This window comes from Rana temporaria, chromosome 8, assembly GCF_905171775.1.
Source record: "Rana temporaria chromosome 8, aRanTem1.1, whole genome shotgun sequence".
Taxonomy (NCBI): Eukaryota; Metazoa; Chordata; class Amphibia; order Anura; family Ranidae; genus Rana; species Rana temporaria.
This window is the reverse complement of record NC_053496.1, coordinates 105,399,391-105,412,365: the sequence shown is the minus strand read 5'-3', so window position 1 is coordinate 105,412,365 and position 12,975 is coordinate 105,399,391. Positions and strand designations below refer to the sequence as shown.

The 12,975-nt window shown below is 39.5% G+C and overlaps 1 protein-coding gene across 6 annotated transcripts in view; it reads right to left on the bottom strand.

The window, feature by feature from the left end:
* The window catches only part of COL13A1 (collagen type XIII alpha 1 chain), a 352,395-nt gene that overhangs the window by 25,701 nt on the left and 313,719 nt on the right, over nt 1-12,975 (bottom strand). For all 6 annotated transcript variants that reach the window (XM_040320468.1, XM_040320470.1, XM_040320469.1 and 3 more), the window contains 3 exons: nt 10,471-10,497; nt 6,735-6,815; nt 750-785 (listed from right to left, as the gene is read on the bottom strand). In XM_040320468.1, coding sequence (XP_040176402.1) covers nt 750-785; nt 6,735-6,815; nt 10,471-10,497 — 144 coding nt within the window. The remainder of the gene's footprint in view (nt 1-749; nt 786-6,734; nt 6,816-10,470; nt 10,498-12,975) is intronic.

The following is a 12,975-nucleotide window of genomic DNA, read 5'->3' as shown; positions in this document are numbered from 1 at the left end:
CTGAAAGCCAGCGGGCATGAAGGGAATTTCTCCTGCAGCCCACATAATAACTGACTGCAGCATAAGCATTGCAAAGGGATCAGGAATCATCCTGAATTGGTTGCAGAGATTTTCCACCATGTTAGTGAACCTCTGCCAGTGATACCAAACATGTCAGATGCTGGTTGTCACTTGTTAACCTGTTCAGGCAAGTCACATCTCTGGCTGACCTAAATCTATTGATCTGCACAAAATGAAGGTTACCAAAACTCCAACATAGAAAATATGAAAGGGCAATTTATAAGATTTGGCAGGGTTTCTAGAGATATTTAATTTTATGTAAAATCCTCTTGCTGTGCTCTTTAGTACAAATCCAGGGAATCCGGTTATTGCAAATTTTCTTACAGTGCACAGTCATGATAAAAAGTCAGCATTTCTGTGCATATATGTACCATGGCAGTCACAAATTACATCATAAAACTCTAATATGATTGCAAAACAGAACTACAACCCTTAAATGTATCCATACAGTTCTACTGCAAGTGCATGACAGTTCTGTATGCTGTATGTATGTTTCATTGCTTAAAGAGTCATTCTACAAATTAAAAAAGGCTATCAACAAACTGTCATAGGAATTTAGTGTGAATTTGCTTTAGGTATAATGCTGATAAGGGAGTAATTTAGTAGCAGACAGGTTGCAGTTAGGAGCAGAGGGGGCAAGGCAAGGTAATAGGAAACATGTAGGTTAGTGTAATGGCGTTAAGACTCACCGGTGGACCAATTCTGCCGTCTAAACCTGAAGCACCCTGAACAGCAGGGCAGAGTGTCAATAAACATGGAGGGGGCAGGAAAATGTAAGGGGAAAACAATGAGGGAGGGGAGAGGTGAGTGAAGCAGCAACTGAATACATACATACACTTTAATTCCCTTATGTTTAGCATCAGCACTGACAACACATGAGAAACGGTACAAGGGAAGGTGTTATGGCACATTGACTTAGTAACTTGATGACATGTTACAGTCTAATATTGCCACTGCTGTAAGAAAACACCGCTGCCTCGTCATTTTAAGTTTAGCTCACATATTAATACATTAGTAACAAATATGTCTGGTAATTTACAAATCAACTCCACAAGTGGAAGATCATAGAGATTTAAAACTTTCTATGAAGTTCATCTTAATGACCTTAAGCACGTTATGAACAGTAGATAATAGTTTCTACTGTTTCTGCTTAAATGTAATACAAATGTTGGTGATTATGAGTCTTGTGAACTTGATTCATATTATAGATGAACTCCAGCTGCTGTGATTTTCTAAAACTGTCAAAAAATTCAATTCAATATGGCAACCCGGACGGCTTTCTGTACACAGTTGGTTTACAGAATCCCCCCTGGAAAAGCGATATCCTTTTTATGTAATTGGCGCAATGATTTTCTCAGAATTCTTCATAGTCAGATGCACTAATAAACAAATAAAACATTTTTTTTTCATTTTTCATGAGATACTCCCTAAGGGTTAATTACTTCTAAGGGGATGCATACATTTCTTATAAGCACACTAAAAGTACACTAGGTGCAGACCGTCCCATTCAGCAAATTAATCTTGCAAGAACATAGTAGAACAAACAGCTTTTCCTTCAGAACAGAAAAAGTAGGCTAAAAATGTTTGTTAAAATCCTTGCAATGTACATAGCATTGAACTGTCCAACCCAACACCCTAAATCCCTCCCCTGTCACCATAAGAGTATTCCCAACCTGTGAACGGGGAGCCCCAGCCACATGTTGGATTATTATTATCATTGCCATTACCATTACCATTAGCATTATCATTATTTTTGGTATTGTTTACAATACAAAAATAATGATAATGCAAATGGTAATGGCAATAATAATAATAATCAAAAATGATGGTATAGTGGAAATGCTATATGTAGTCAGTGGTGGTAGCTAATATGAACTGCTGCGCCAAATCCAACATGGGGCGGGGGCTCTCTGTTCACAGGTTGGCAATACTCTTATGGTGACAGGGGAGGGATTTAGGGTGTTGGATAGTAGTATATACTTTTGATCGACCCACATAGTGGGTGGCGTCCTAGATGAAGGCCGGAGCACAATCTGGTGGGTTTCTGCTTGGACTTGGATGTGTGGACATATATAGAGGTTACTGGAGGAGGGTCCTCCTTCGTAACACGTAAGCCGGTTACAATGCCATCTGGTCTCCCTCAATATCTGGTCCAGGTTGCAGGTGTCTAGGGGCACGGTCCCACTTACTGATGTACTGACAAGCCTTTTTATCACATTTGTTTGGGAGTATGACTACTGCTGTTATAGCTTTTGAATACATTTTATCTTTGGTAATGCTCAAGGTCGGTGCGCCCTCCTTTTCTCGTTATATTTTTAATTTGTAAGGATACCCATTGTTCTGAGGAGGGCAACAAGACCATTGACATTCCACTTTTTAGCCAAAGGGTTGGCTGCACCATCCACCTACAGATTAAGCCCTTAAGCGCAGGAGATCATTATCATAGGGTTGATCCTAGACCAAGCACTACTGTAGAGTTAAAGTACAACTTTCAGAGAAGTCTCAGGAGGTGCAAGAACTAGCTATGGTGTCTAGTATGGTTGCTTTGACCACAAGACTGCCTAAAACAGAATTACAATTTCTTTGGTACGTCAGACAGTTTAAATGTGGATTCATCTCTCTTCCTAAAGTTCAGATTTTATAAGGGACTCAGATTATAGAATCATATGTGATTCCAAAGATGCTATGGCCAGAAGAGTGGGAGCTCATGACAGTAGCCCATTCCAGGCCCCTGATATTTTTCACAATTGTAGAAAAAAAAGATGTATTTGTAATGTGTAAGGGACCGGTAAAAAATATGCATCACACTTTTATTCAATAATATATAAATGTACAAAAACTACATTTTTTATTTGCTTTTCAGGTAATAAAAGTTTGTATCTAACTTTACTGATGAACTATTGATGGAAGAAGCCAGAAAAGATTTGGCTTCTATAGTTTCTATAGCAATTAACACCGATATGTAGTAGTGGCTGTGTTCAGTGCTAAAATTCCCATGCAGCGTCTGACATTAAATGATAGTGTGTGTATACCGTGAGTTGGGCAAACTCAGAGTCTCAGTAAAGCTAAACATACGTACAATGAAACTGAACTGAAAAAGTAAAGATTTTTTAGGGAACATCCCAAAATGTAATTTGTGCCTAAACAATTTTACTTTTCCAAATACTCATGAAAAATAGCAGTGCACCTCCTGAAAAGTGAGGATTCCTAAGCATTCCTGTGCCGAAAGCCTCATAGCTCTCTATCTGCAATATGAGGAACTTCTGCCTGCTATTGGGAGATTTGTAGTAAAATGTGATGATGACACTACAATGCTTTTAAATATTCTGTTTGCTGGAGGCTCTGATATGAGGAAGGAAAGCTCTTCCTCTACCAAGATGGCCACCACCACATGGTAACACAGTGAAAAGCAAGGTATAAAAAAATCAGTAATGATACAAGTTCAGCTGCAACTAGACCACTGGTACTTCTGGTGAGTGGTGACTAGTCCTTTGCCTACTTGTATCTGGTCTACTTGTGCCAAATGTCATTTGACAGCTATTTACACATATTTAGAGTGCATGAAGTTCAAAATATACAGAATCATACCTATATGATTCATTCCATAGAACAGCTAGCTATATATTGTCATATGGTTTTAATATTCATATCAAATTATTGCTGGATGTACTAAAAAATCGCATACAAAGAGTTGAAAAAGGAATTTAAAGCTAAAAATAATTATCAAGTACAATCACTGAAGCACTTAAATTATATAAATATTGGAGACCTGAAATAATAACCAACAAAACCCCCAAGAAACAACCTTCAATATTTGAAGGCCTGATTGTTGTTGGAAGTTAAAATTGTATACATCAAGGGAAAACACCAATAAATCGATTTTTAATTACTAATCAAACAAAAACATGTGCACACAGCATACCATTCAATCTTAATTTCATTTAGAGTTTAACCACAGCACTATATCAAACATGCTTATTATTAGTGGGCTGTATTCACACAAAATCAAATCAAAATTAGTTAACATAGTTAATATGTTCTGTTTGATCCTGAAATAGCTAATTGGATCTCATTGTCACAATAATATGTATCTTTAATTGGAAGGATAGCATAAATAAATATACTTTTTTTTGGTCCCAGGCTGCAGTCAGCTGAGCAAAAATATTTGGGCTTAAAAAGTAAAAAAGAAAAACCTTTGCCCTCTTTTCATGTGTTCAAGAAGTGATGATGTGCAGTAAAAGGTATCTCCTCTAGGTGCTTCAGGCTCACTGTTTGTGCTCATATTAGCATGGGTCTAAACCTAAAAATTAAAATGTAATATAATGCAGCTTACCAGTCCCTAGATGTGGTGGCTGATATTTATTTTCAGGCATTTTCCCCTATATTTTTACCTGGTATTCCAGCCAATTACATACTTCCTGTCCAAGGGTGACAACGTTCACTGACTGCACTGTATCTATGTAAGAGCAGCATTGTCACCCCAGGTTGCTCTCCTGATTTGGAATACGAACAAATCTTCCTCTCCCCATTCCGAATACATAGAGGGGTGTTGCTTTGATAACATTGTTTTGGATTTCAGTTCAGTCCCCAGGAAGTTAAAAGGATACAAGATTTCTGACAGATACAATATGTAATTTTCTGTACTTGTACCAAGAAAGGAAAATGTGGATTAACGGTGCTCAATATCTCAGGAATGAAACAAATTAGAAGTTTTTTTTCCATTACATTAAAAACGATCTTTTATTAATTTACAAAAAGTAAAGAGGCTTTTCATTAACGCTCACATTTGTTAAAAATATTACAACATACTGTATAGCTATTGCTAGACATAAATCTGCCTCCAACCCCCTTCACATAATAATACCAAGAAATTATATATAACATCATAAAAATGATTACAGATCTATATCGAGACTGGTGGGTTAAGGCAATTGCAGTATCTCTACGTGTTTCGCTGTATAGCTTCATCGAGAGAATCGTTGTGCTAGTAACAAAAATATTGCAAGAAAATTACATGACATAAATACATAAACAAAAACTATATACGAATAAACACAAATAAATTTGAGGTTTCTTAGCACTTACTCTATACATATACCAGTGTATTCATATATGAGAGTTTTCCACACTGGTATATGTATAGAGTAAGTGCTAAGCTATATATATATATATATATATATATATATACACCTAGTTTATTTTTGTTTTTTTGTCTATAGTTTTTGTTTATGAATTTATGTCATGAAATTTACTTGCAATATCTTTGTTACCAACACAATGATTCTCCCGATGAAGCTGTAACAGTGAAATGTGTAGAGATACCGCAATTATCGTAACACACCAGTCTTAATATGGATCTGTATTCATTTTTATGATGTTGTATATCATTTTGTGGTATTGTTATGTGAAGGGGATTGGAGACAGATTTGTGTCTGGCATTAGCTATATGTTGTATTGTTTTTAATTGATGTGTGCATTAATGAAATGCATATTTATCTTTTGTAAACTAATAAAATATATTTTTTGATGTAAAGAAAAATATTTTTTTTTGTCTAATTCCTGAGATATTGAGCACTGTAAAGCCCCATTTTTCTTTCTTGGTATACTGCATATTCTTTCGGAATATGGGGCTTGTTTCACTTGCTAAAGCCTGATTTCTACATTTTTCTGTACTTGAAGAAAATGTACTTAGCCTTAAAAAAGAAAATTGGTGCTGCCTAAACATCTAAAGACAGTTAAGATTCACTAGATTTCGATTCTTGCACTTGGGCTTGCAATTTCTTGTGGAACAAGACAAGAGAAGGCAGGAAGTGATGCAGGAATTCAGTCTAGACCTGCACAAATGTTGTAGTAGTCAAGGAAGCAAATGTGAGTAAGAAAGGGACTTGTACTTGTTTAAAGGACTAGATAAAGGGCAATTCCTCACCTTGTTTTAAATATAAGTGGCAGCTAGTGGGGTAACCTGGCTCCTAGTTTCATATATACCTTGCATTCTTCAATAGTGAGTGCTCATAACTTTCAACTCTGGTCCTTTATCTTAGAGTTCTAAATGTTCCTACCCACCATTCTGTACATCTCATTGCATTCTCAATAATACAAATAAAGAAGGGAGAGTGGGAACCCCTCCTAATGGCATCAGAAATTGTGCAGAACCAGGAATTCAAGTGAAGAAATGTCAAAAATAGTGTCCTTGGAGGTCATAAACAAAAATCCAGCTGGTTTAACCATACCGTATCTACCAAAAAATTGAGAAAGTTGGTGGAAAGTACAAAGCTTGTGTAGTTACACAATCAGAGTGCATTTGCTGGTAAAACCTTGAAGAACACTATCTGAAGCCTCGTACACACGACCGAGTTTCTCGGCAAAAACCAGCAAGAAACTTGCTGTTTTTTTTTTTTGCAGAGGAAACCGGTCGTGTGTACATTTTTCGACGAGGAAACTGTCGAGGATCCCGTCGAGCCAAAAAGAGAGCAAGTTCTCTATTTCCTCGACAGGAATGGAGAAACTTGCCTTGTCGAGTTCCTCGACAGCCTAACAAGGAACTCGACGAGAAAAACTATGTGTTTTGCCCGTCGAGTTCCTCGGTCGTGTGTACGAGTTTTGAGACTGCAGCCATATCCTAACACCTTGACAGAATGGCTGGTTTCAATAAAATAGGTGCCACATCTACTTACTGGTAAGCCCAAAGGACCTTTATCTCCTTTTTCTCCCTGACTTCCCTTTTCCCCATTTGCACCAGTCTCTCCTACTTCACCCTGTTGAAAACAGATAAATTGAATTGGGATAAGATAAAGACAGAAATGTGCCATATAGTCACTCTAAAATAACATCCAAATTCTTAAAAATGCTTTAGAATACTTAGATAATTAATATTTAACATATCATAATAAACACATCTGAATTGTGGCAAAGTTGTTTAAACTCAAATTATAATAAGCAGTTTATCCATTCCAGATGTCCCGACAAAATGCTTTACTGTTATGCCCCGTACACGCGATCGGGCCAAACTCACATCGGAATTCCGACGGAATTCCATCGGAGTAAAAGAGAACATGTTCTCTATCTAAACTCCGACGGAATTCCTCGGAATATCCAATGGAAAAACTTCAATGGGGCATACACACGGTCGGAATTTCCGATGGAAAAAGTCTGTCTGACTTTTTCCATCGGAAATTCCGATCGTGTGTACGGGGCATTACCTTGTAGTTTATGTCAAGTCAGAGAAGTAGATAACTTAAAAGCAAAATATTCAAGGCTGTCCACTTTTTGGACTCTCTGATGTTTCCAGGCTGCAGCCTCTAGAGACCGTATTAATTTAGGGTAAATTCACACTATACTGCTCTATTGCACTACAAGTGTTTAACATGCAGTATTTTGTGCATTACCTTGTTGAGTTTAGGCAGCCCATTCATTTAGATAGGGCTTCCAGCACACGGTAATAGATGAAAAACACCCCAGCAACATTTTATTCACGTAGACCATAGGTGTCAAACACAAGGCCCGCGGGCCGAATTCGGCCCTCCAGGCCATTTTATGTGGCCCTCGCCCTCCTCTGGTCCTCCTCAAGACCCTTACATTCTGCTTTTAAGCAATGCATCCAGCTTCTTCCCAGCAGCAGCATAAGGAAAGGGGGGTGCACTGTGATGTAAGGAAGAGTGGGAGACTCAACTTCTGATGGTGGGGTGGCTCTTAACATGTAATGTAAGGGGAGGGGATGCACTGGACATCTAATCTTACAGATACAACTGGCCCTTTTGAGGGCAATCATCATGCTGATGCGGCCCTTGATGAAATTGAGTTTGACACCCCTGACGTAGACCATCACAATGCATGTCATGCATTGACACCTACACTGGTTGTGCAGTGGGTGCTATTCTAAATGAATGTTACCTTAACTCATCACCCAAAATGCAGTGTGTTGGAGTAACAAGAGATGAGACATGCTTTTTCCCACATTTTACCAGAACATAGGTGTGAAACCAGCCCTAATGAAGCAGTGTTTCATCAAGCTATTAGGTATACTTTCTTGATTCTACCAGACTGTTCTATTGTTTCAAATATTCCATATTCCTGAATCATAAACTGCCTTTGTGATATATAGCTAATACATGCTATTTTTTAAATCAGGATATACACTATATTGGCAAAAGTATTGAGACGCCTGCCTTTACTCGCACATAAACTGGCATCCTAGTCTTAGTCCGTAGGGTTCAATATTGGATTGGTCTACCCTATGCAGCTATAACAGCTTTAACTCTTCTGGGAAGGCTGTCCACAAGGTTAAGGAATGGGTCTATGGGAATGTTTGACCATTAGTGAATTTGTGAGGTCAGGCACTGATGTTGGATGAGAAGATCTGGCTCGCAGTCTTTGCTCTAATTCATCCCAATGGTGATCTTTTGGGTTGAGTCCAGGACTCTGCAGAACAGTCAAGTTCCTCCACCCCAAACTCGCTCATCCACACTATATTGCCAAAGGTATTGGGCCAGCCCTCCAAATCATTTGGTGGAGGGGGGTTATGGTGTGGGGCTGTTTTTCGGGGGTTGGGCTTGGCCTCTTAGTTTCAGTAAAGGGAACACTTAAGGCATCAGCATACCGAGACATTATGGACAATTTCATGCTCCCAGCTCTAATTCATCCCAAAGGTGTTCTATTGGGTTAAGGTCAGGACTTTGTGCAGACCAGTCAAGTTCCTCCACTCCAAACTCACTCATCCATGTCTTTATGGACCTTGCTTTGTACACTGGTCCAAATTATTTGGTGTGGGGTTATTTATCTGGGGTTGGGCTTGGCCCTTAGTTCCAGTGAAGGGAACTCTTAAGGCGTCAGCATACCGAGACATTTTGAACAATTTCATTCAGGGATGACCCCTTCCTGTTCCAACATGACTGCGCACCAGTGCACAAAGCGAGGTCCATAAAGACATGGATGATCGAGTTTAGAGTGGAGGAACCTGACTAGCCAGCACAGAGTCCTGACCTTAACTCAAAAGAACACCTTCAGGGTGAATTAGAGCAGAGACTGCAAGCCAGGCCTTCTTGTCCAACATCAGTGCTTGACCTCACAAATGCGCTTCTGGAACAATGGCCAAACATTCCCATAGACACACTCCTAAACCTTGTGGACAGCCTTCAAAGAAGAGTTGAAACTGTTATAGCGGCAAAGGGTGGGCCAACTTAATATTGAATCCTACAAACTAAGACTGGAATGCCATTAAACTTCATGTGCGTGTAAAGGCAGGTGTCCTAATACTTTTGACAATATAGGGCCAGATTCTCAAGAGAGATACGACGGCGTATCTCCAGATACGTTGTCGTATCTCTGAGTCTGGGCGGTCGTATCTATGCGCCTGATTCTTAGAATCAGTTACGCATAGATTTCTATTAGATCCGACCGGCGTAAGTATGTTACGATGTCGGATCTTAACTGCATATTTACGCTGGCCGCTAGGGGCGTGTACGCTGATTTACGCAGAGAAATATGTAAATCAGCTAGATACGCGAATTCACAAACGTACGCCCGGCCGACGCAGTACAGATACGCCGTTTACGTTAGGCTTTTCCCGGCGTAAAGTTACCCCTGCTATATGGTGGCGTACATGTGGCGTACCAATGTTAAGTATGGACGTCGTCCGTGAATGGGTCTGAACGTCATTTACGTTCACGTCAAAACCAATACGTCCTTGCGGCGTACTTGGGAGCAATGCACACTGGGATATTCCACACTGGGTCACAAGTTATTTACATAAAACACGCCCCCCTGTTCCAAATTTGAATTAGGCGGGCTTACGCCGGCCTATTTACGCTACGCCGCCGCAACTTACAGAGCAAGTGCTTTGAGAATACAGCACTTGCCCGTCTAAGTTGCGGAGGCGTAACGTAAATCGGATACGTTACGCCCGCGCAAAGATACGCCGATCTACGAGAATCTGGCCCTCAGTGCATATTTTAGGCTGCTTTGAGGTTGGTTACTGGGACTTTTACATTTTATAGAGTATTTGGAAGAAGACTTTAAGGGGTTGATTTACTAAAACTGGAGAGTGCAAAATCTAGTGCTCTGCATAGAAACCAATCAGCTTACAGATTTTTTGGTGCAAAGCTTAATTAAACAAGCTGAAGTTAGACGCTGATTGGTTTCTATTCACATCTGCACCAGATTTTGAACTCTCCATTTTTAGGAAATCAACCCAAAAGTGTCTGTAGATCGCAGATTGCCATTGCCTGACATCTGTACTGCACGTTAACACCTGAAGACTGCACGTTAACACATTCATGAGACACAACACACCTCTACAGCAGCAAATATATTTTAATTCAACAAATAAAAATTTAAAATGTTAATTTAAGCTATTGCATGCATGGGTTAACTACTATACCATATTAAGCACATTTGAACGTTTGAGGCGGTTACCTTTTGGCCAGAAAGCCCAGGTGGGCCCTTTGAGGAAAAAAAACAGATAGTCGTTACATAAATTCATTTGAATTATATAGTTGATGGCCATAAAGAGCATATGCAGCTGAAATGCCATACTAAAATTTTTACAATATATGACCACAAGCAGGAGACTGGTTCCTCATAGACAACCAATCTGAATGCACATCCCAATTGAAAATGTATTCTTTATATACAAAGTAGCAATAAACCATTGTTCATCTACCTAAACTAACTAAAAAAAATATAAAAAAAAATGCAAAGCTGAATAAAGCATAATGACTAAGGAAATCAGATGAAAAATTAAAGAAAATTAGAATTCTTTGGCAATAGCAGTGATATTCCAGCAGGGGGTAGCAGAGGCTGAAGAATTGCATTATTCAAAAATTAGGTATATAGCAGATCTTTGCGGGTAATGTTGGAGGGCAGTAATCTTACTTATACATTTAATTATTATTTAATATGATCCTATTGACTTTGTTTCTGAAGTCTAGTCTACACAATGCAGCTGTGATCACCTATTTTGGTCTATGTTTCTTAGTTTACCATTTATGTTCATTCATTCTTGTATATGTTAACAATCTGTACTGTTAACTAAACTTCCAAGGTGTAAAGAAAAAAAAAAACAGGCTGTTAAGTACCCGTGGTATCATATCCTATTGCGAATGTAATAAGGAAGAATCCTTTCAGAAGTAGATTACCTTTCAAAGGTTACACCCAACACTTATTCACCTTAATAAAAACAAATTAAAGTAAAAGAAAAATTGAAAGTACTTTGATGGAAACTTTTTTTTTTCTAATTGTTGTGGATCAAGTAGGGGAGAGCAAGAATCTTTGCCAGGTTTTTATTGCTGTGCCATGTATTGCATGGGGAGAATTCTTGCCACTTCCTGTCACTGTGAGACAGGAAGTGATACTGTAGTAATTAGTATTACTGTCAGTGCCCTCACAACCCAGTGACTTTATTTTATTATCTTGGGAACGAAATAAAGGAGAAATCTCCTAAATGAGATCACAAACAACAATGAAATCTCAATACATCTTCTTACCCTTCCTCACTGTATCTGGAACAAACAAAATAACTCAAATGTTTTGGCTGGAGTTTGTACAGACGAGCGTACATGTCCGATGAAAACGGTCCGCGGACCGTTTTCATCGGACATGTCCGCTCGGAGATTTCGGTTTGATGGTTGTACACACCATCAAACCGAAATCCCCGCGGACAGACAGCGCGGTGACGTGACGTTGACGCCGCCACGTCTGCAAACCCGGAAGTTCAATGCTTCCACGCATGCGTCGAATTACTTCTCGGGCCAGCGGACATGTCCGATGAGTCGTACTGACCATCGGACATGTCCGACAGACAGGCTTCCAGCGGACAAGTTTCTTAGCATGCTAAGAAACTTTTGTCCGCTGTAAACCTGTCCGCTAGGCCGGGAAACTGTCCGGTCGGCCGTACACACTACCGAACATGTCCGCGGAAACTGGTCCGACGGACCAGTTTCAGCGGACATGTTCGGTCGTGTGTACGAGGCCTAAAAGTAATACTGTACTAAAGTCTTGTTGTTTTCTTGTTAAAAATAACAAACATGTTATACTTACCTGCTCTATGCTGTGGTTTTGCACAGAGCAGCCCAGATCCTCCTTTTCTCGGGTCCCTCTTCAGCTCTCCTGGCCCCTCCCTCCTGTTGAGTGGTTCAAGATGAAATAAGATCGTACCTGGATTTCTTTTTGAAAAGGGAATACATATCCCGCTTACACACAATCGGATTTTCATCAGAAATGCCAATCGTGTGTGGGCCCCATCAGACTTTTTTCCATCGGAGTAAAAAAATAGAACATGTTTTAAATTCTTCCGATGGAAAAAAATCCGATGGGAAATTCCGGTCGTCTGTGTGGAATTCCGTCTGAGAAAAATCTACGCATGCTCAGAATCAAGTCGACACATGCTCGGAAGCATTGAACTTAATTTTTCTCAGCTCGTCGTAGCGTTTTACGTCACCGTGTTTTGGACGGTCGGAATTTAGTCTGACAGTGTGTAGGCAAGACTGATGGAAGTCAGCTTCATCGGAATTCCAACAGAAAATTCCATCGGAATTTCCCATCGTGTGTACGCGGCAATAGTGGTTTTGCAAATATTTTCTTTCCTTCTTTTGGTCATTTTTGAGGAAAGAAATAATACATTTTGAACGTATTTTCTCCGGCTGTACTCACACATATGGCCTCTGGGTGGGTGGGATTTAATACAGAGCAGACGTGTTTAAAGGGAACAGTTTATTGTGTTGAATGCACACTCCTAGCACAGTAACTAAAACATCCTGATGTAAAGCTCTGCACAAACTGTTGGCGCTATATAAATCCTGTATAATAATAATAATAATAATAATCATGGGAAGCTCCTGGTGATTTTCCGATCAAATGGCTGGTGTGGCGGCAATTACTGTGATCACATGATCAGAATGCCCGCCTCTGCTTCCCGACATT